The sequence below is a fragment of the Thunnus albacares genome, chromosome 14 (assembly GCF_914725855.1).
Source record: "Thunnus albacares chromosome 14, fThuAlb1.1, whole genome shotgun sequence".
Lineage (NCBI taxonomy): Eukaryota > Metazoa > Chordata > Actinopteri > Scombriformes > Scombridae > Thunnus > Thunnus albacares.
In genome coordinates, this window is record NC_058119.1 from 21,778,781 (window position 1) to 21,803,901 (window position 25,121).

Genomic DNA, 25,121 nt, shown 5'->3' on the forward strand with positions numbered 1-25,121 from the left:
AACCCTCCTGCCATGCAAAAATGTACTTAAAAGTTTATTTGAAGTGAATATGAGGCTTCAGTCATTCAAATTAAGTCAATATCTTTCAAAGTTACTGTCTTTTTAGTGCAGAATTCCCTCTTTTTGTTATCTTCCACTGCAGCTGAGCAGGAAAACACATCAGTGTCTGTCAAGACACAAAGTTTGACACTTTTTTGACTGAAAAGACTCTAACCGTAGAACATTTGTTTTGACTAACTTAGACATCTGAAGCCTCATATTGTCCTCAGATAAACTTTTACATAAATTTTTGCTCAAAATGAGGAATCTGGATTTTGTCCACCATCATCTGAAGGGGATCTAATGGTCAGTATGAACACAGCAAGCAACACCTGTTTCAATGTTCATTTGGACACCTAACTATTGTTTTAAAGAACAATGTGTAGGATTTAGTGATATCTAGTGGTGAGGTTGCAGATTGCAACCAGCTAAATACACCCCCCCTCAACCCCTCCCCTTCCAAGCGTGTAGGAGAACCTACAGTGGCTGCGAAACTTGCGAAAACGTAAAACACGAAAACTGTGGAAACATGGCGGTGCAACATGGTGGCCTCCATGGAAGAGGACACACCCCCTATGTAGATGGAAAGGGCTCATTCTAAGGTAACAAAAACACAATTCTTATTTTCAGGTGATTATACACTAATTAAAACATACTTATGAATATTATATTCCATTTCAAATCTTACACACTGATCCTTTAAGACCCACTTAAAACATGTGAACCTATCCTTTAAGCTCACTTGTTTCTCAGAGGAAAGGAGGTGTACTGTAAAAGAACAAGTTATATCCTGGTAGGAAAATATTATCGATTGCTTTTATCACCGCCTGTGTGAACAAAATGCCCCCTGCTGCCGCTTCTGTCAAAAGCACTGAGTTATTATAGTTTCATAATCTTCACTGTGCCTCGGGAGTGTTGTGACTTCAGCAGTGTACTGTTGGCTCTGTACTGTGCTCTGCTGCATTTGGCTGCACTATATTGCGTTGGGTGTTGTGTTGTTATAGATAAGATGATCCCTGTGTATATATTGAGAGGCTTATGTGCTGCACATGCTATGCTGACTTGAAGTGCAATGGTCTGCAAAGCAAGTGTTGTCGTTATGCAACTTTTGTGCTGTATTGTCTTTTTGCTGGCTGTGCATGTTTGTAGAAAGATGTTACCCACAGATCACTTTTAAATTAATATAGTGTGATGAAAGCTTTTCATCATTCAGACACCTTTTAAGTGTGTCAGATAATGTGACGCATTTCTCCATGACTTAATCCTGAAAGCCTTTTAGCGCGCCTCAGTGTTTTTTGTGGGTTGAGTTGGCCCGTGTTCAGTTAAGTTACCTCATTAACCTCAGTGTTCAGTATTCAGCGAGCGTTTCCACTGATGGCTACTGATACAGTACACTCTGCTAGCAGGGAGAAATGTGATTGGAATACAACAAGACTGAATAAGAGAGAGAGGACATAGATTGTATGAGACGTAAGGAGTGACTCAGCACTGGTAAGATGGAATACGGTGCCACCAAAAAAATGTTCTGCCACTTGAAAAAATGAGAAAGAGCACTACATTAATTGAAATATGGATTCTTTGTCTCACTGAGCGTCTTCTCAGATCTCTGTGGTGACTGTGGCCCTTTGTTTTGCAATCCTTTTACTGAAGAATGTTAATCTGAAATGACTGCTATATCTTTCTATTTGGTATACAATCAACAGATCTACGGTCCCATTAAAACATGATACAAACTCTTATTGATGTTAAGTATTCAGCTAGTAGACTGCAATCCTTATAATATAATTTTTTGTGATTATCACATAATGATCAAAGTAAAACTAAAAAACACACTGGAATGTAAAGTATATATACATTATATTTGATATTTAAGTGTTTTTGGGTTGTAAATGATGCAACTTAATTCATTTTAAGATAATATGAATGTACTTTTTCCACCATACCAGCAGATAGTGATGGATTTTGTTGGATGGAGGCTGAACTCATCTCAGGTCAATACAGTTGGCACCAAACTAAAATTATTTTGGCAGCCGCCAGAATTCATTTAATTGAACTTCATATCCAAAAGGGAATAAATAAATACTCACACTGCATTATATATCTCATCTTTACCATATTTTATTATAATTGGCACACTAATGATATTTTTTATATAATGAGCAGAGTATCTTTGCGTTGGTATTCTACGGCTGGGTGCAAATATTTCGTGAGCAGTATCTGGCAGTCCAGGCGTGCAATTAAAATGGATTCTTTCCATTTTAAAGAGTTGAGGTGCACTGGCTGTTTTCCACTAATGATTTCAACATTTAGATGGTTTGAGTGGGTGTGTGTGTGTGTGTGTGTTGCATGTATGAGTTTGCCCGGATGTCTGCTTTAAGCCAATTAAAGTTTTTAAGCTCTGTTGCTTCTCTGGCACAACGGGGCAAGTCAAGGTAAGGGAGGAGAGGTACTGCAGCCTCACTGCACCACTCTGCTGTGATGTGCCAAGGTGTGTGTGTGTAGACAGAGGTGCATATGTGCAGCCAAGGATAGCGATCTGATAACACTCACAGAGTCAAAAGAGAAATCAACACAACGGAGCGAGAAAAATAAAAACATTGTCATTATTAAGTTGGGAGTTGTGGGAAGGAATCGAGACAAAAACAGGACTGTACATGTTGGCAGGAAAGAGGGAAGCAGTTGACAACTAATTAGATGGAGGAATAGAGTGATGTGGTCAGAGGGAAGGATGGAACAAAAGTGAGAGTCCCAAAAGAAGAGGTGAGGGGCTGCAAGGAGGAATGTGACCGAGAGAAGAATGAGAATGAGAAAGGAGGAGTTTGAGAGAAACGGAGGTTCGGTTGTGTCCATTTACTCTGCCATCCACTGGTGATTCACACAGGGGTCTTTCCTTCCTTTATGACGCCCCATTAGCATCTCCAGAACTCTCTCCCTCTCTCTACCTCTTTCTCTGTGTTTCTCCACCCCTCCCTTCTCCTCTCTCTCACACATGCGCTCCCATACCAGGGATGCCTGAATCGGTGGAACTCCTGATCAGAGTCGCCGGAGTCCCTGGTCAGCTGAGAGCTCAGACTAATAGGTCTGTGCTTAGCTAAACCTCAGCTTAGCTCAGGTCAGTTAAGGCAGACAAAGCAGACAGGAGTGAGTCCTCTGGAATACAGATCTCTGCATTATCATGAGAGCATGAATGCCCAGCTGTTTGGAGGCACGCTGGAAGAGGATTTCCTACAGCCTGTGGAAATTTGCCAGTAGTGGTGAAGACAGGGACGCTTCTACTTTATGAACACGGGGGTATGATGACACTGACAGCTATTTGGTGATGCATATGAGGAATGTAAAGCATCAGACTCAGATCTTGTGTGTTTAAGTCCATTTTTGTTGAAAGGAGGTGAGGATGAGGCAAATGCTGAACGATTTGTAATATTTTCTCCCTATTCTCAATCTACTGGAGCTGAATGCTTGCAGCAAACTGCTTTGAAAGAAAAGTACCGCCCTTCGCTGGATAGCTATATGAGTGTATTCATTTTTTCACCATGTGCAGAGGAAATAAAAGGTGCAGTCAAGCTAAAGCCACACAATGCATCCCAAAAAGGAAGAGTTTTCGTCAGTTTTTAACACGAGATCAACAACTTAATTGATTCTTTTACCAAGACTAAGAAACAGTTGCCACATCCACCCAATCATCTAGCCACATGGAGCTGCGAGGGATCCGTGGGCCAGTAGGTGGCCAGGATCTGAGAGGGCTAGGGTTTGGCATCCCAGCAACCGGGATTCCTGCCAGTTCCATAATTACGGCAGTGCAGCAGCAGGATTACTCCGCCAGCGTCTGGCTCCGCAGAAGGGATAAACTGGAACATGTAAGTTCTGGAGACTTGAGATGGGGTTGGAGAAACAGATGGAAGGAGTCTGAAATGTGGAGACAAAGGTTAGGGAGCTAAAATGTTGGGCCCTGAGTCGTTCAGTGAAAATATTAATATTCAAAAAAATATTAATTTGTTTGTGATCAAATATCAAATCCATCCAATAAAGGTTAGTGGAAAATGAACATCTGAAAAGCCAACAGATTCCAACTAACATGGTGTAGAGTCAAAGTTGTTTATGCCAAGAATAATATTTTTCTCAATTAAAATACTTATTTGTGAGTATCCATTAGAGCAGGTTTTAACAATATTTGTTAGTTTTTCAGGGACTGAGAACATTACATTTTGAATATCTGGATAAATTAGGAAAGAAAAAGTATGTTGGCACTAAAATGTTTGGCTTTGGGCATTTAACTATAACTTAAGGATCAAGCTGATAGCTGCTATGGTCGTGGCCCTAAAATATGATAATATCTGAAAGGAAATTGGTTCTGATTACTGTTAGGTGTGGATATTGGGCCTATGTTTGCTAGAAGAAGAGATAGTGCTTGAAACCCTGCTTTGTGTGCAGCCACTGATAGACAAATAAAAGGTTTGGAATAAAATGTTGGGACTGTGGACTGTTTTGAGGGTAAAAGGTGTAGATAATATTGGGAATTGTTTGTAGAGGTTTAACAGTTAGGACATTTATCAACTGAGTGATTGACAGAAATTTAATTGGCAACTATTTCAAGCAAAAACTGATATTTTCCACCTTCTCCAATGTGAGGATTTTGTTGCTTTTCTCTGTTTCAGACAATTTTTTGGTTTGTTGGACAACACAAGACATTTTGAAATGTCACCTTAGGGTCATTCATTATATTGGTGAGAGTTTATAGACAAAATTATAAATCAATTAATTTAGAAAATAATCAGCAGATTAATTGATAATTAAAATAATCTTTAGTTGCAGCCCTAATTGTATGTTTATAAGAAAATCGGTTTATATTTGTTGTGTCCCACTCAAACTGTGTTGAGGAACTTCAACTGTAAAACTGCTTTGTGAATAAGACAGTCCAAGTCTCTAAATGTTTCATGTTGTGGGAGATCTGTTTTTACTGGATGAACAAGCTGTGTCTCACTCTACTCTCAGCAACACTGCGCCATTCTTTTATGTCAGCCACTTGTGCTTTTTATTAGAAAGAAGCTGTAAGGTCCTCAGGAGACTCATAGCTAGCAGGTAAACAGAATCATCATTCTACAGAGGTGTGGAGATTTAGTCGGTGAAAGGAAGAGGAAAAGGGGTTAGTTGAATATTTGATGCCGGAGGGGAACAGTGCCACGTCCAGGGAGCTGCTTTCTACAGTAAGCCTGTCTGCATAACCAACTAGGATGATGAATCAGCCTGTTCCCTTTCTGCAGACCTGCACACACACACACATACACATACACATATACAGTGCTCACAGGCACTTCAACAAATACACGCACACACATATACCAGTATGTTTTTACAGACAACAGAACACACACGCACACTGTAGACAAGCCTGCAGCAGTCACATTAAAGAATTTTTGCTTTTTAACTCCACACCAAACTAACCCTGTCAGACACACACACACACACACTGCAGACAGGTACTATAGCTAATCTCCAGCTGTATTTTGGTAAATGTTCCTTTGTTGTTTGTGTTTCTTAAAAGTTGAATTCTCATCTTATTTAATACCCAGAATGTGCTGGTAACATCAGATATGAAAAAAGCTATTAATGGAATCTCTTCAACGGACTCAGCTCAGACATACGTTTAAAGAAACAGCCAGAGTTCCCCTGCTGACAAATGATGATAAATGGAGAGTAAGTAGGAGGAGAATGAGATAAGCAGTTGCTTCAAGCACATTGAGCGCTGCTATCAAAGCAGTGTGATTCAAGTCACAGGTTCAGCATCAACTTGTCAAACACTGAGTCAGTTTCTGTCCAGTCCGAGGGAAGACGTGGTCTCAGTAAATCATGAACTATAGTGACACAGAACTGACAGGCACTTTGTCAGTTTTTTAACCGTTTCAGTCACTGACCAAAAGTGATCTCTCCAAAAAATGTTCTCAAAAAAGTCTCTTTATAGCTTTGACTATGGATATATTACACATTGCCTTCTTCAGGATAATCAGTTCTACTTGAAAATGAAGAAAAATGTAATGTGAACAATTGCACTCAGGATTTATAATGCATTACGTAACTGTCAGATTTAGGTTTGCATTTATTTTGAATACTGAAGGTGTCAAATAAAGGCTCTTTACAGAACAGTAATCCAACTAACCACTGAAATCTGTAAGGATTTTGGGGTAACGGACAACATCTGTGGGCTTATTTAGGCATCAGTAAATATGAGCACATGTGCTTGGATCGCCATAGAACAATGAAATGAGTAGTTAACCAACCAACCAACCATGATAGCTCATTTTGCTCATAAGTGGCCCGGGACTATTGACAGTGAGATATACCTATCAGCTCAAGTGCATGCCTCATTTTAGGGCTGTCCCAAACATCAGTTGACAATTGTGAGAGAAACGTGGCGAAATCTCAGACAGCTAGCATCAAATTCTGACACTGTCAGGAATTTAGGTCCGAAATCCCACAATGTGACTGCTGCTGCTATGCTATATGTTGACTAACTAACCAGAATATGACATGAAACAATGCAAAATACACTGGCAAGCTAGCATGATGCTACGAATTACCACAAACTCAATCGGCTTCTTTTTCCCTGGCCACTACAGGCTAAACAATCTCCTCCTCTTCCACTTTTGAGGTTATTTAATGCAAAGACGTGCCAGCACTATGGCATTCTGCCAGCATCTCTTTGGTTTTTTATCATAAAGTAACCAACAGGCCTCAATATTGATATCATACACTCTCACACAGATTTCGACCAATACTTTATTAAACCCATCTTGCACAGTGTGACATGCTATCAGCTTGTGAGATTGTTGTTCTCATCACAGACTCTATAGGTGCCTTTAAACAGTCAGTGGAGTGCCTGCGTTCTGGTGGGACATGCTGTTTAGAGTTATTAGCCAGTAGCCACCTATGTGTGTCTTTTACTCATCTCTGCTTTCTGTTACATGATCATAAAGTGACTGATTCATTTCAGCTCATGTGCAGTGTGGTTACTGTGGTTGCTTTTCTAAAACTATATAAGTGCAGCTAAATGGAATTAAAACTATCAGGACAGCTGTGTGGATACTCCATTATTTTATGTCAGCATTGTTCTGTACTTTGTAGTCACTAATGAAAGATTATATTTCAAATGCATAAGATAAGTAAGTTATAATTCCAAATTTCTATTGAGGCAATTACTGGAGCCAAATTGTGTTCACTGTATGCACTAAGATGAACTTTAAATATCTGAGGCAGCGGCCGACAGCCGATTTGGAGGCTAACTCCGGATCAAAGACAGTGAAATCTCCCAGGGTTGGCAGCTCAAAGTAGAGCCGGCTCCTCATGCTGATTGCATTTTCAATTTCATGGTGACTGTGCTGATGTATAGACCCAAGTCTGCAGTAATACTGGTCAAACCTACAGTATGTGGAGCCCTGAGGCTTCATTTATTATCTCCCAATACCTTTGGAGTCAGAAAATGGGGAAAATGATAATGAAGGGACTTAAAGGCATTTGGAACTTTTACTCAATCTGATACAGAAAGGATTGTTTATTGCTGCAGATTACTCATTTTATTGATTAGGGTTTGAAGCCTGAAGGGCTATTATTATATGGGTATTATTATTATTATTATTATTATTATTATTTCTTCAGAAATGTTTTTGCATTCCTGTGAGATGGTTAATGAGAGAGACATGATATTTTGCCCATTGATTGGAAGTTGTGTGCAAGTGCTGCCCAAGACTCTGTAATTAAAGGTCAAAATTTTGAACTCTGAAAATTCATAACTCCTATGCCGTAAGTCCAATTAACACAAGACTTGGTACAGACATCCAGCTATATTTGCTCTACATATTTGCCCCAAGAACCACCAAAGTCCGCCTGACTAGAACTGTAGGTTCCATTGCTACCAAATTTTCTGAGGATCATTACTGGACCAACCTTATCAAAAGTTGCATAAAGCTTGTTGATATCTCATTTAGTTTTCAAGATATTGACATATGAACTTTAAAAGGGCATGGCTCAGCATATAAATAGACCAAAGTCAACAAACGCTGGGCCAATCATCAAATCAACTACAAGTACAAGAAATGGATGAAGCATAACACAAATCAGACTATAAATCAGAAATTGTTTGTCCAATCATTACAAAACTCACAGGATATGTTTCATAACAGTGTTGAACCACGTGTGTAAAACTATTTTGAAATCTCTCAATAGGGGATCCCACCAGTTCCAAACATGTGCATCGGCCTGGCCGTATTAGTCTATAAATCGATGACAGTTTGTCCAAACATCACCACACTTGGTGGATATTTTTAATTAAACTGTTGAAGCTTTCAACAGCTTATGGTCTGTGTTGGCTTGAACCCTAGAATCGCTACTTGCGGCTATATTTATTATTAATGATTGTACACACATACCTTTATGATGAGCTTTACTCTCAAGAACTGACAGTTTTCTATTTGACTTCAGCCAGATTAGTCTTACAGTGCTGGTTCAAATCCAACTTCATCACATCATCACTTCTCATCCTGCTCTTACTTTTGGCGTGTAGCCTGATGCTTTTGTTTCGTCATTTATCAAATAGAAGCAAAAATATCCAAGAGAACGATGTGGGAAAAGAGGGAAATTACAGATACAAAGAAAGTGAGATTTGGGGGATAAAGTGTGTAAACTCTTCATGTAGAAAGCATACAAAAATGTCAGTTCAACCAAATTACAAAAAGACATATCTTCTTACCCAAGTGATAACTAGCAACATTCATAGTTTTGATTTTATAAACTCAGGTTTTGAGATTATTTGTCTTTGAGCCTTCTGTGATTACAATGGAAGTTAGAAGTGGATACTATGGATAAAATCCTAACTGTATATCACGATAACAGTATATATTGGGATATATTACATTTTTTTGGAAAGGCAACTGAGTAACAGCTTATGGATAAAATAACCAGACAAGAGTATCAGTTTTTTGGCTAATCCAGCACATTAAGTACCTGACAAACTCTGGTGCTATTTGTGAAACAAACCAGATATTTCCCTAAAACAGTCTTGCATGACCATGAGTGGAACTAAACCTGAAAGAATCTGATTCATTTGGGAACAATAGGAAAGAGTAATCTGATGGTGAAAGTCTAGCAAGATTCTTCACTGTCAGCATAGCAGAAAAGTGTCTTTTTTGTTTAAAAACTCTCAACAAAGTTTAACTTGTATTTTTCATTTGCACGACAGAAACTCATGAGAAACATGCAGTTCCTGTTTTTGATAATGTGACTTTAATAAAATTCTAATTTGGTTACTATAGTTACCCATAAATTGATAAAATGCTTACATTTATTTTTATATTATCTCATGGTGTAAACTGTATCATCACATCACTCATCCCCAATGTAGGTTAATGGTATTTCATTTATAGTACTCATAACATTGAAAAAATACATTAAAAATTTAAACAGCAACATTTCTTTCTATACACAGTGTCCCAGGTATTTGTAGGAACTTTGTACAGCAGAAATTGTCCTTTGAAAGAAAATGATCTCTGCTGTTAATTAAGGACCACAATGGTCTCAAAGGCAATTTCAATATAATTGGTGAGAGATTTACAGACATTAACAGATTCACAAAAACACAGTGAAGAGTTTCTAGGGTGAGTTAAACATCTGTTCCCTAGATGAGCCTAAAAGATTTCCTGTCGTTACATTTAATCCCTGCAAATCCTTTGGTAAAAGGTGGTTAGTCGGAAGAGAAACCACAGCCAGCTTTCCCTAAAAGCTGAACAAAGCTGTGCCATTAACTGCTGTTCACTCTCATTATCTGGTGAAGACCTTGGGCTTTGTCTCCACTTTCAAAGCAGCGTTTGAAAGCAGTTAAAGATGGACATGTTTTCAGACATATGTAGTCCTTTCATTTTTAATTAGTGACTTTTATCTGACAGTTACACAGCAGGAGGAAATAGTCACCTTGAGGTTTGTGCTGTAGCTGTCTCCCAACACTTCAACACAGACAAAAAGCAGCTTCCCCATTATGCTGTTGGATGGCTTTGATCTTTCCATAAGATGTTCCAGTGTCATTGTTTGCTCTTAACTGTGGCAAAAATACATCATTGTCTCACTACAGTATTCCCTGTCAAGCGGAAATGTTATCTGTAACAGGGAAAATGTTTCTCTGAAGTGTATGATTGCTTCATTAAGGGTGTTTTCTCACACTCACAAGACAAGATATACTCTCTGTGTAGCAGATGGAAGACAGCCAGTGAAGGGAGGCCGGTAAAATGAAAGAAGACACACTTCAGTGCCTGCAGGGGCTGATTACAGGGAGGTGGGATTTTATATATTAGGGGTTTTTTCCTACCCAAGTTACAGTTACTTTTGCAGAAATTCAGACAAGTGGAGAGAGAGAGAGATGTCTTTAGTTTTGTTCAGTCGGATATGTTGCTGGTGTAATTCAATCAAATTATATAGTCATAAAAAAAAATCTAGATAGAGATATTTATGTATATGTTGGCCAGAGGCTTACTGTCATCAATCACCCAACACACTCTCATGATTGTATTCAGTACCAATTAAATTGATGCTTGGGGTGTTTGGCTCGTCATCAAAGCTTCACTTCAGTTCAGCAGCAATTGAACCTTAGTTTTACACCTGACTGTTTGCTGCTGTATATGTGCAATGCTTCAACAGATGTAGACATATGTAATAGCTAACTCACTTGTTTTCTATCTGCACAGTTACATCAGCTGAACCCAAATCACGCACATGGATCAACACTGCCATAAGAGTCAGACAAAATAATCAATGAATCACTACATTTTGGCGTCTCTTGCTGCAATTAGTTTAGGCATTAATCTAAATGTTAAATATACAAAATGTTACTGCAGAATGACCAGTTCAGAGAACATGGTAGACATACAGTTATACAGTATTGTCATATAGTGAGTAGAGCAGGTGGACCCAAATGCAGGAGACAGAAGGCAGGCAGGATCAGATGCAGAACATTTAATAATAAACATGAAACACTGAGGAACAGGGAACACTAACCATAACCACCGATGACTCAACAAGGACTGAACTCAAAACCAGACCTTAAATACAAACTAAACTAATCAGGGAACGGGGAACAGGTGATGAGACACAAGGGCAGCCTGGCAGTGATTGGCTGAGGGAAACACAGGGAGCAGGGCAGGGCTGACAAGACTGATAAAGGGCAGGTGTGGGGAGGACACAGAGCAGGGCAGCACTAACAAGGGTAATGCAGGGCAGGTGAGAGGAGGAGCGCATGAACACAGGAGGAGAAAACACAGGGAAACCAGAAAACAAAAAAACCCTAAGCTAACCAACAAAGGCAGTCCTCTAAACCCACCACCCAAATCATGACAAGCAAAACCATACCAGAAGCACTAGACTCAACAGAAGTGTAATACAGAAAAACCCAAGAGAGCAAAAACACAGAGAGTCCAAAAACAGAAAGTCCATTCAGGATGTGACAAGCATTGTGAAAATATGCCACTAGAATAAGAATCAGAAACTGGTTTATTGCCGAATAAGTTCCCACATACAAGGAATTTGCCTTGGTGTTGTGGTGGATAACAAAAAACACAAGGTGTGAGAAAATACAACTAAAAATGTCAGGTGATCATAAATAATTTAAATAACATTTTACAATAAATAATGAGTAAAGCTATATTCTAAGTGAGCCATTAGAACATGAACAAGCCCTGCATTCAAAATCAAAAGCACTCTCTTAGTATAATGGACCCTTTGAGAGTGCTACTCTGTCATGTCTTTATTACATTTTACTGTTAGATTATTATTACTCATACATTAATGTGTAAACAGCATTTTAATGTTGTTGCTGGCCGAGGTGAAGTTTATATTAACAATTCCATATAGGCCTGCTGTTGGGTAGTGTAATCTATAGTAATGCATTATACTTTAATAGTTTTTAACAGAGGTCTATGGCACAGAGGAATAAGATATATCAGGCTTTGGATACACACACACAATACAAAAGTAGGATTGATTCATTGTTGGTTTGGCTCTGCACATGAGATTTTTTGACAATATGTAAGAAAAAAAGAGAGCCAGCAGCCATATCCTTTAAACTTGGGTAAATATAATTAGCTTCTTTCCTCTACTGCACCTAAAATACATAAAACACAGACAGGAGACAGGTGAGAGGTTAATAAATTACAATATACATGAGTTGAATCATTAAAGTAGTATTTTATTTGTTGTCTATTGTCATTATGGTGAAACTATGATGGCCTACAGTAAACTGAGTGGCTTTAGATAAAATCATCTACTTGTGTATTAGCCATTTGATTAGTTACATCCAGATTAGAAAATGTGATTGTTAATCATGTTACAGATGCTTTTATATAAAACTTCAGTGTATAAATGGCCGTACACTGTATACTATGTATCCATACAATAATGTATAGTGTAGTGATTGGATGTATACCATCTATACCTCAACAACAGTAGGGGGAGCTATTGTCTTATGTTAAAAAACATAATTGTACACAGATTGGAAGACTTTCCTTTAAAAAAAAGATTGTGAGTGCATTTTTTGTGCATAAACAACCTTTTGTGTGTCTGTATGCAGGTGTGTGTTATACATCACATGATGATGAACAACACACATCAGTTTCAACACTAACTAATTGAATATCTCCCCAGGATGCGAGGGTTTGAAGTATGCTGGCTGTCAGTTTCCTATAAGTGAGCTTTAAATCTCCCTCATCTCATTTACTCTGATTGCCTGTGTTTTGTTTTTTCTTTGATGGGATTTTTTTTTTTTCTGTGTACCATGTCAGACACAAACAGGCTCCCTTTTCTCTTTACTACACACACATACACACACACACACAACCACATACCGAGACAGATTAATGGTAAAAAACCCACTGGAAGCCATACGCATTTTCATGAGGTGAACTAATTAGGCAATTAGCTGAAACTCATTAGACTCTGTTTCTGTCCACAGTCTTTAGGAGAGAGTTATTTTAGTTTGAAAAACTGTTACATGAGTGTGATCACGGGGTGCTCACTGATTTGTGAAATCCATATGTCATCAAAATGCCACTGGGTTAGAAACATGGCATTGATGTCTGCATGGTATCTCTTGTAGAGAAGCACTTGTGCACAGCGTCTGCTTGCATTGAGCTCAGTACAAAGATTAAATAGAAAACTTTCATGTTGGCATTTCATAATCCAGTTTAATATCCCCTTCAGTTCACTCTCATATCTTGATTTGCAGAAATGTTTTGTATTGAATTTCACAGTTGAACAGTTCACTGCTCGTAGTTGTGATATTGAAAGCTTAGTGCACTCTCGTGGTTCAGAAATTTCCCTATAAAGTCTAATAAAGCGGATGACGCAGAGCAGAGACGGGGTTGTTATGGCTTTGGTTTGCTGCTCACGCAGTACTGAAGTGCAATACCTCTGTAAGTGCTGAGAGAAATCATTTCACGGTTTATCACTTGATGTGTTTATTACAGAGGCTCTTCTTTAGTATCTGTGTAGTTGGATGTGTATTTGGTTTCAGAGTGTGTGCTCCCTGTGTGATAGTTCACAAAAAGAGACTCATTGCGTCTATCAGTCATGTTAGGGAGTGCTTCTAATGCAAGATTACTTCCTGTCCACAGGGAGGATAATATATAATTCACAATTTATCTGATGTTTTCATTCAGAGCAAACAGGTATAGAGGCTCAAGGCATTTGGATGACAGAGAAACTTGCAGTGCTCTGGGGATCAAACCTCATGGTTATGTGATACCCTGATACCCTGACAACTACCCTTTAGGCTGCAGGTTTAAAGAACAGTTCAGCATTTTGGAAAAAATATGCTTATTCACTTTCATTTAATCTTGCCAAGAGTTAGATGAGAGGATCGATACCACTCTCATATCTGCCTAATAACTATGGAGCTGAGGCGAGGTGATTAGCTTAGCATAAAGACTGGAAACAGGAGGAAACAGCTAGCCTGGTTTGCTCCAAAGTTCAAAAATATGATCACCAACATGTCTAAAACTTACCGATTAACACACTGTATGTTTGTTTAATCTGTACAGTATAAACACGCAACATCAGTAAGGTGATTTTGTACAGATATTAATGTTCCCCTCAGGATGAACTGTAGTAACTACTTTGGTTCATGACCAAATACTTTAAAAACGAATGATATTCTCATCAGCCTCAGCTGTTCTGTACTGTACTAAGATGGTAAACACAGTGAAATTATACCTCAGCATGTTAGCATTGTCAACGAGAGCATGTTGCCTGTGAACTCTTAGCCTTGTTGATTGGTACCAGCATGATTCAATTTGTCATAAAACACTGGAAATATAATTTCCTGTATGAGGGGCTTGATCTGATGTCTAAGTGGATCTCAGCTGCAGGTCAAAGACTCTTAAACCATGATCTTTAGCTTTAAACATACGTACAGACAACATAAGATACACTGCAGTTTTAGCTCTCAGATAAAGAACATATTTGATTCTTCAGGCAAGTCCCTATTCTGCCAGTGTAATTGCAACTGTACTGGCTGGGAGAGAATAATGACTTCTGTATGATGCCTCACTGCTCGGCAAGCTTTCCAGCAGTGCGGACAACAGATGTAAGGATGACATTCATCAGCTGGTGTGAAGTCATCATATAGTGCTGGAAATGACTCTAAACACTTTCATGTTATGGTTGGAAATGGAAAGCTAAAACAAAAAACAATCAGCAGTGTCAGCTAGACACTGATAGTTCTGGTATTTGGATGTGTCATTCTCCTTCTGCGTGTCATTTTCTGCCTGCTGCAACCAATATATCTGTTGTACATTGTAGGCTGGCTTCAACAGCAGCATCAGGCTTCATAGCTCCATATAGTGTAACAGCATACATCACATCGGTTAACTATCCACTGAAGAAAACTACGTTCCCCTTTATGACAAATGGTTCTCACTGTGTGATGACCCATGAAGAACTTTAATGGCCTTCAGTGGACTGCTGACTGCAAGGAAAGATTTAAATCAGGCTTTATGTTTCCTATTGTAACTTTCTATATATCTACAGGTCATCTTGGATTGTAAGAACTTATAAAATGTTGTTTTACTAAACATGGCCCCAGACTTCTGGGTAAATTATGTTGCTTCTCCATAAACAGGAACATGTTATAATACTTAACATCCACTAGTTTATGGTAAATTGGACAGTTTTCAAATTGGACAACTTCTTTTGCTCAGCATAACAGTTTTCATTTTTATTAGTGTCAGGTTTAAGCAGCTTTAAAATTTGGTTGCAGTTGGGCAACAAATGCAGTTTGTTTGAAGGTTTGGGAAAGACTTCATCGACAAAAGAAATCTCTTTTGTATGAATTTGAACTGAATCCATGTTAATCAGACAATATAAGCATATGAATATACTGTCATATTGTTGTTTTTTAATACTGTAGCATAACAGAGACATTTGCTCTTTTGTTTCACTTAATTTCAAAGGTGTTCTCCAAAATCACACTAACACTTACATTTTGGGGGCGGCTGTTTCGTAGTAGTGTTAGAGTGTTTTGTCCATTACAGTAACCACATGTTGAAGTGTCCTTAAGCAACACACTGAACCCTAAATTGCTCCTGATGCTTGTTCCCGTATTTCCTCAGGCTGTATGTCAGCATTGGTTTACTCCAATCCACGGTCAGCTGAGGATTCATTAAATCTTGATATCATTTATATATAAATGCAGTATGTGCAAGACAAAAAGAGCAAAAGAAAGCATGAAAAATTCTTAAGCAACTTTGCAACATGTGCATCTGTCCCATCACTCTAATTAGAGTCTGTTTCTTGTCTTCACACCCCTGAGATCCTGCAGTGAAATGATTTTAAACCCCCCAGTGTATTTCCTGTAACAAACCACCATCTGGTGCATGTTCTGTTTGTGTGTTTGTTGAAGTGAAATCACATTAAGCAGATGGCGGTGTTTGTTCACGAAACTCTTTTCTTGGCTGTCACATTCTGACAGTAAACCCTAAAGAAAGGTGGTCACACACACACACACACACACACACACACACACACACACACACACACACACACACACACAGTTGACTGATTTGTTGATTTGTTCATGTCCACATCAATCGTGAAAATCAGATAGACACAACAATCCCTATTTCAAGCTTCACAGTTTTACTTATATACCAGAAATATTAAGAAAGTAAAGACATGAATCTGGTGAAAAGCACAAAAACATCCAAACAGATTACAGCAGGAAGTTGAAGGGTAAAAAAAAACATATCAGCATGCAGCCTGGCCTCTAACAGCGCTAGCTGACAATGACCAGAAAGAAGCAGTAACTTGACCTTTCATGAAGCTCAGCATCTGACGGCTCCCCACCACCTGCCTGAAGACATGGCAAATGAAAGCTGGAGCTGATACCTGAAGACTGGCTGTGAAATGACCTGCACCAGTTGTTTTTATACACACACACACACACACACACACCAAACTGTCAATATAAGACAGGGCCAAGCGAATAATCCTTTGTTTTCTGTTGTGAGCAGTGCCATGTCAGCTAGAAAGTTCTCAGTTCTGCAGTGCTATAATACTGCAACAAGAACTATCCAACTACTACAGATAGATGGCAGAAATGAGTCCTGATACTGCATACTGGTTTGTGTAGAGAAACTGACACATCCTTCACTTGAAAATGTCATTTAAAGAACAGGAATCAAACCCATCAGATTAGCCACAGATTTCTGGACAAACTGTCCATCTGTAAAAATGCCACCACAGTCAGATCTCCTACTTACTAAAAGGGGCTCTGTGTTTGTGTGAAGTTGTCCTGGTGTCTTAAATGTGTTTCATTTGTTGTATTCTTTTTTGTAATAACCTGCCACTGTAAGGACCTGGTATCCCCTCAGGGATATAAAAGCTCCTCTGATGTGGAGCACAACAACACACGCAGAGAGAAATGTCAGAGTTGAGAGGCAGTCATGGCAGGTAGAAACGCTGTTGAGCCAATCAGATATTCTGACACAGACCAATTAATCAGCCTCAGAGAAGTGATCGACCAGTGATCCGCCATCCTTTAGAGATCCTAAATGAGACATGCAAATATACAGTATATTATACATTAGATACGAATGGATAAGAATAATGCTTCAGGTTTGAAAGCCACTTTGATTTATGCTTGTGAATTCACCTTTGGCACTTCTGTGCTCACTGGACTTCATAGATTTATAGCATATCAGGACAGAAAGTGATAGTGAGCACAGAAATGACCCAAATGGCCAGCTCGCGTAACTAAGGAAACAAAAATATCCCCCAGTAGATCATTCTCTCGATGTTAACTCAAGTGGTACACTAAGTGGTTGTGTGCAGCTAGCATTATCCAAAATAAGAAGTGTCTTTTGTTCTAAGGCATCAATTTATCTTTGAGTACAGCTCAGGAGGTTTATTTTTGGAACTACATTAGGCATAATCTTCTCCCTCATTGCTGTTTACAGACTGGATATTCAAACAATTATTAAAGCCTACTCAGTAATATTATTTAAAGCAAGTCTATATAACTTTTGAAAAGAAGAAATAACTTATTATTCCTCTTACAAATGACGCAGCCTTGTTCAGTTCAATATACTCAGTGGGTTTTCAGCTACAGTCTTACCTGCTCTGGTATGACCGGTAGCATAAAGTTAAAGATGGATGTAACTGACATTACAGAGTGAGCTCTATTTGTTATGACTCTTCTCTACTTCTCTGTGCTACAGTTACACTGTGTGTTAGTATGTCACACCTTAACATTTCAACAGTTTTATCACAGAAGTAAAACAAAAAGAAAACATAACGTACCTGCACCAGGTGACACATTTGTCATTTCATGTCAGTCAGGTCACCTCATGATGATGTCTTTAAAGCAACTGACTTAAGTGAATCTTGGAAATGTGACATTATTTTCTGATTTTATAATGTGAACAGTGGCCACCGTTCAGCACAAATTACATAGCCTCACTTTAACATATATCGTACCATATGAAACTCCTGCTTCATACTGGAGACGGAGAGCTATTATAATGGTAAAAGTGGTTAAAGTTAAATACCAGTTAAAACTGCACTGTTGAAGTAGTTGGGGTGATTTACATGGAATTGGGATGAGAGTTAAAAAACTAAGTGGATGAATTCAGTGACTGTTCCTGTCCTCTATTGTTGAAATGAGAAATAAGAACATCCCATAATACAGAGCAAATTCAACAATCTTAAACTCGAGCTAATGCTCGTCCTTGTAATTGCGCAAGTGATTTGTGGCACTTGGCAAGGTAAAGTTTATGTTACAGTAATGGTTTTTATTTATGAGCCTTTATTGCCAATGCAGTAAAAGTTGTGCTAATCAGAAAGAAAATGGATTTAAGTGCTTTAGCAATAAAAAGTACTTGGCTATGTCTTTTAATTTATACTATTCTCTGTTCAATTGCTCTTAAACTAGTCTACAGTGAGTTTAAAAGTTCTTCCAAATGATGATTCTGTCCTAAAAAGCTATTCTTCTACCTACAGAAAGCACAATGATCTCAGATTTTAGAGCTGAGTTTCCATAATACAGTGAAACCAGCTGACAACTGACTGATAACTAACATTTATAGTGAGAGCCTCGATTTAATCAATCCAAGCCAAAATCTCACTTTTACTTTTATTTCACTCTTCTCTTCTCTTCTCTTCTCTTCTCTTCTCTTCTCTTCTCTTCTCTTCTCTTCTCTTCTCTTCTCTTCTCTTCTCTTCTCTTCTCTTCTCTTCTCTTCTCTTTTCTTCTCTTCTCCTCTCCTCTGAAGTGTAACAGCACCCTCTGTTGGATATCCTGTGTCAGTACACAGCTGCAGGGCGGACAGACTTAAAAAGATTTACTATGCATCTCTGCATCTGAACAAGAGCTGCACAGCATTTCAGTGTGCTCACAATATTCAAACTGCATACTAAAAAGACTGAAGTTAGATACATTTTTCAAAAATTCACATTCTTGAGTTTTGTGTGACGTCACACAACACTGAGATTCACCCTTAAATACCATGTAGCACCTCTGTCTGTACCCTACACCTTTCAATCTCAGTTGCAAATAGGAACAGAAAATAGGACGGCAGGAACTGCTGTGCAAACAAGCCCGTTGTCACTCTGTGTGTGTTTGCACGAGTGTGCGTATGTGTCCTCTGTCACTGCACACTTGCTGACTGCATTACATGTGGTCAAACAGAGAAGAGGAGGGGGAAAAAAACAAAATAACAAAGAAAATAAAGTGAACATAGATACACAGGTTGATCTACTAGTGATATACTAGGGTGTAATAGTTTATAATAGTATTATTGTTCACAAGTGTTTCACTGTGCATCCACATTAGAATCAGCATTTCCTCTGCATTCAGATCATTTCTGATATTTCTGAGCAACATTGATAATAAGAGTTGCTGTGTATAATGTGAGTGAGCATTTTTTTTTAACCACAAAGACATTTACTACTGTACGGGAGAGCAAGGGCAGGGCAGCTCAGCATCATGCACAGCAGGATGAGAGGAGATGAGCAGGACGGGCGAATGGACGGACAGTGAAAAAAACATTTAAAAAAAAAAAAGAGGAGAGTCGGACCATCTATTTATTCTCTCTCCCCACCTCCCCCACCCCCCTTCTTTCTGTGTCTATATGGGAGAAGAGAGAAATGTGAGCTTTCTATTAGTGGGAGAGGGTGGGGAGATAGAGAGAGAGAGAGAGGGGGAGGGAGGGAGCGGGAGAGTTAGAAGGAGGTGGACGAACACACGATATGGTGAGACGAGACGAGAGGAGGAAAGTGAGACAGAGAGGAGCAGGGAGGAGAGGAGGGAGGACAGGAAACGTATAAAGAAGAGAGGAGAGCCAGATGATAGAAAGTGTGAGTAGATAGATAGATAGATAGATAGATAGATAGATAGATAGATAGATAGATAGATAGATAGATAGATAGATAGATAGAGGCAGGCAGCATCCTGTTGTGATTTAGGTGTGTCTTTTTGTGTTAGAGTTTTCATCCACTCATTGATATAACAGCAGGGGAGGCAAGGAGGAGCATCACTTTTCCTCTCTGACACACACACACACGTGCATTTACAAACACCAACACTGTTCATTTTCACTGCGGAGAGGGACGGACCCCCCACCCCCCCCCCTCCTCTCTGACTCCAGGGGAAGAGACACACACACACTCTCTCTCTCTCTCTCTCTCTCTCTCTCTCTCTCTCTCTTTCTGTTTCTTTCACCGCACACACTCAGAAAAGCACATGTGTTTCATGGACTGGCAACAGAGGGATGCGTCATGAAGGTGAGCTCTCGTTACTTTCATTCTGACAGTTTCATAGTTGTTACTGTGTATATGTGAGTGTGTGTGTGTGTCTTATTGTGGATTACTTTCTGTGATGTATGTGATGCCAGCAAAACAAACCTACCTTCTGTCTTCCTTCCTGATTGGTCTTGAACTGAGAATAACACTGCGTTCTTGACCTGCGTGCTGTAGATGAGAAAGTGATAATGTTTCTCAATGGAAGTGTCAGGTGTTCTGACTGCTCTTTGGCTGCTTCACACTCAAGTGGGTTTTTATCCGTGTGTGTGTGTGTGTGTGTGTGTGTGTGTGTGTGTGTGTGTGTATATATATATATATATATGTACAGAGAGGGAGTCTTGAATATAGTACAGGACTGGAGGACAGTTGGTGTTGGTGGTACCTCGTTTCTAAGAATCAGAATGAATATTTCCATCATCCTCCATTATTTGGTGTCTCTACTTTTATCTGTTGCACTGACGTCTATATGATAGGAAGTATCGTAAAACTATCTTCGTGTGTGTATCCCTGTTTGTGAGTCCTTTCACGCATACAGTACCGTGCATACTCATGTATACTTGATTACATCTAGAGGAAAGTGCTGATATTGAGTTGATCTAGTGAATATTTCATTCAGTAGTTAACACTCCGCTGTGAGTGTTGTACACCATAATCATGCCTACAACATAAAATCGCAACCACTGCAGCATCACAGCTCTTTTAGTGCTTTTATGACCTGTGAAGTGCATCTCTGATGTTGGGCAGAGGCACTGTAATGATGGATATTATCTCTTTGTGTATCATTCAGCTGTAGGTACACTTAGACAAGAGGAGACTTAAGTGAGAAAAAATGCAAGACTGTTAAATTGATATGTTGATATTAGTTTATTGCAGATATACTGACATTGGCACATGTTTGGCTGTTAATTAACAAGATATTTGTTTAGACTGATTTTTCCAGCACCTTACAAGGACTTAGTCGGGTGGAGTGGTGGTCATCCTGCATTAACTAACAAGATATTGCAAAACAGAAATGACACAATATGTGAATTAGAGACATTGTCGCCACTAAACAGTTTGTCCACCAGAGAACACTGACAAGTCACTTTTTCAATTGTCTTAATCTTTGCTGTTCTTTGACGAACAAATTAATAATGATTGTTATGAAAATGTTTAATTTGTGTGATTATGGAAAAAAGAATGACTATTGGCAGATACTGTATGTCATTATTATTTTTTAATTCTAAAAAATGGATATCAAGATCGGGCTCGATCTATCCATTAATATCCAGGCTATTAATGTATTCTAAGCTTTTCTTACAGTTTAGCAAGTCTTACAAACTTCAGGCTGAAACATACAAAAATATCCATGAATTAGTGTCACTTCGGGTAACTGGTTAATGATAACATAATTCCCCAAAATGTGAACTTTCCCTTTAACTGAATGCAGGAGCACAAATGAAATCAAAGAATGTTGGAAGAGGACAATCAGACTATGCTCACCCTGTCTTACTTCACTGAAAACTGGCCAGCTCTCATTGGTTATTAGAGGTCTCCACTTTAAGACTGAATCAGTGCATATGACAGACAGTAAACATTACTGTAATCATATTGTACTGTAACATCACCTACTCTTTGACATAACATCACCTTTGACAACTATGAATAGGCTCAGGACCTTTACAACTAGCTGTTCCCTTTATCATCACTCCTTCTTTCTTGTTGTCTTTCTTTCTTAGTCTTTCTCTCCGTCTCTGTCTCTCTCTGTCTCCTTGTCCCATTAGTCTTTCAGTCTGGCTGCACTGCCTCACAAGTGGGCTGCTGGGTCAAAATGGGCTGGCCAAGTCTGACCTACTACAGTCTATACTGTCTATCTGTGGGGAGGAGAGAGAGGGGAGAGATAGGCCTAGGGATGGGGATGGAGGGAGATCATAAAAGGGAGGGCAAAGAGAGGCTAGGAGAAGAGAAGAGAAGAGAAGAGAAGAGAAGAGAAGAGAAGAGAAGAGAAGAGAAGAGAAGAGAAGAGAAGAGAAGAGAAGAGAAGAGAAGAGATGGATGTGAGAAAAAAAAACATTACAGAGTGAGTGAGGTGTGGTGTGGCAGAGAGAAGAGAGTATCTTTCGTAATTCAGCTCACAGACAGCATAAATATGCACACACAGACACACACTCCCACATCATTGCACATACACACATTTCTGGGCACATAACGCATGCATGCAAACACACACAGACAAACACAGGGAGCTATCAGACCATGGTGCAAAGCACCAGCAGAGAGTAGAGCCCCAAACACCTGAAACTGTATCCATGGTAACCAAACTGCTGCATGTTAGTCAAAGACAGTGGGACAGATACAGAGTCACTGCATTCACTGCGTGCATGTGTGTGTGTGTGTGTGTGTGTGTGTGTGTGATATTTCTTCAAAGACAGGTCATTCTAGCCAGACCTTACTTCTTGAAGAGGCTTTTTTATATTGAAGGTTAGAATTTGGATTAGCTGAAGTTCAGGGTTAAAGCAGTCTGACTCAGTGCATGCAAACTGTTGTTTGCTACAGTACGTCCTTCTGCTTTCTCTCTCTCGCAGCATCTGTCGCCATTCTCAATGAGAAACAACAAGTGGCAAACCCAGCTAACAAGCTGAAGAATGATAATGGAAAACTTTGACAACCATTTGATTTGTGCAATTTCCACTATTAATTGTAACACAAAGTCCTTATATGCCTGTACCATTGCTTGCCATCAGCCAGTAAACATTATTATTATTATTATTAAAATATTATCATTAAAATATTGTAAAAAAGATGAAGGATTCTGCAGCTTTTGCAGAGGCATGCACTCTCTGACTGGCTAATTGAATTTTAAACAGGACATGGAGTGATGTGCATGTCTATTACAGCTCTATATGGGGCAGAAGCGTGACGTGTGTTACCAGACAACATGTTGTTAAAGACAGTAATTTATAAATGTTTTAAATCTACTCTATAAACTGATTCTAATAAATGTAGCTGAATGTGTCACTTAAGGACAGTACTCAGACATGTATACAGTGTGTGGCATAAACCTGGCTCTAACGAATCCTGCATTTTGGAGGAATGTTTCACATTATCACATAAGCCCTGCTGGAATAAAAGGGAGAAGAACCTGAAATAATCAAAATGCACCATGTAGTGGATGCCTTATGCCTGTAAAGCTGAGGTTTGTGCTGTCTTGGCTCTCTGTCAAAGAAACATTTTAGCAGCATGATGCAGAACAGGATGATTTATCTGTGCCGTAGCCAGAGGCAAGCTATTGATAAGCTTTGCAAAGGAATAATGTAAAATCCTTGGACCAAATAGAACTATAATTACCTGCACACACACTGGAATTACAGAGCTTTTGTAATGTTCTTTTATGTCAGTGTACATTTATTTTCTGCATCTCTTTTAATTCAAATTGATAAACAATTTGGTAAGCTACAAAATATACAATTTGTACAATGTTATAATTTGCTTACTTCAACAATTGCAAGATATCAAACCAAGGAATATAAATAAGAAATCAAAACTGAAAAGTACAGAGACTGCTGTGCTGGCAATCCAAACAAGTAGATTGTTGATATTGGTCGATTGTTCAAGACCCTAAAACAGTATTGCAATTAATATACTATATGATTACGATATGGTTAAGTTTACATAGGTACTAGGCTAAGTTTAGGGAAACATTGTCATCATGGTTGCATGTTTTAAATAGCGAGAATCGCGTTTTGCCTCTCTAAGATGAGCAGTTTTTCACACCAGCTTTGAGTGTGGCCGTTCAGAACAGTTATAAACACTTGTCGTCAGATGTAGTTGGAAGACACGTCAGACAAACAAGCTCTGTCCGTACATACCCCCGTCTTAAGGCATTGCTGCAGCTAAGCAGTAAAGATGAATGGCATCTTACTGTATGCACTGCAGTGGCTGCAGTTCTGTACAAGCTACAGGAGCCTACTTTCATTAGCAAATGTTAGCTGATGTGACGTAACAGAGTAGCTCGTGCCCATTTTTCCTGGGGTTTCCTTAAGACTCCACCTCACTTTTAGAGCCTTGCGTCATCTCTTAATCCAAGAACAAAGATGCTCTAGAATTAACAATGGAAGTCACAGCCTGTATGTGTGTGTGACAGATTAAATATGCCTGTAAATATGCCTGTGGGTAAGAAGAGATGGCGGTTTAATGCCTCATGCCACTAGCCACCAGCCACCTGGACAGAACCAGCAGCTCCGTCCTTAGTTTGTTGGACACACACACACACAAACTCTTCCTGAAACCACTAATTCTGTACTGCGGATGGACGCACTATCCATCATCCTGCACTAACAAGGGTTTAACCAAGTAAAACAAATGACACCTCTCAGAAAATTACAAGATCTTGGGAGAGAACGCACGGTTGGATTTATCAAACCATTAATTATGGATGGACCTTTATTACATCAGATAAGAGGGAGAGGAGAGGAGAGGAGCGGAGACTCTTCATTGGTCAGTGCTCTTCAGAAATTCACTTTTCATGATTACTTTGGTTAAATTACTTGATTAATCACTTTTTACAGAGAGTAATATATTTACATTTGTACCCCCTTCACATTTTATAAATGTGTGTATCGATACGTGTTAACTTGACACTTTTGAGACAAGGGTGAGCCAGATTAAATTTCACTACAGTAATAATAAATCAGTATAATTTTACACTTTTATAGCTGCTGTCTGTGTGACAGATGGCATTGTTGTCAAACCAGTGGTGTACATTTATCACAGCTGTA

The 25,121-nt window shown here is 39.0% G+C and overlaps 1 protein-coding gene across 1 annotated transcript in view; it reads left to right on the forward strand.

Annotated features, from left to right (window-relative positions):
• Window positions 1-19,880: 19,880 nt before the first annotated feature.
• The window catches only part of LOC122997201 (inactive phospholipase D5-like), a 52,012-nt gene continuing 46,771 nt past the window's right edge, over window positions 19,881-25,121 (forward strand). The window contains exon 1 of the mRNA XM_044373221.1: window positions 19,881-20,346. Coding sequence (XP_044229156.1) covers window positions 20,341-20,346 — 6 coding nt within the window. The 5' untranslated portion in view covers window positions 19,881-20,340. The remainder of the gene's footprint in view (window positions 20,347-25,121) is intronic.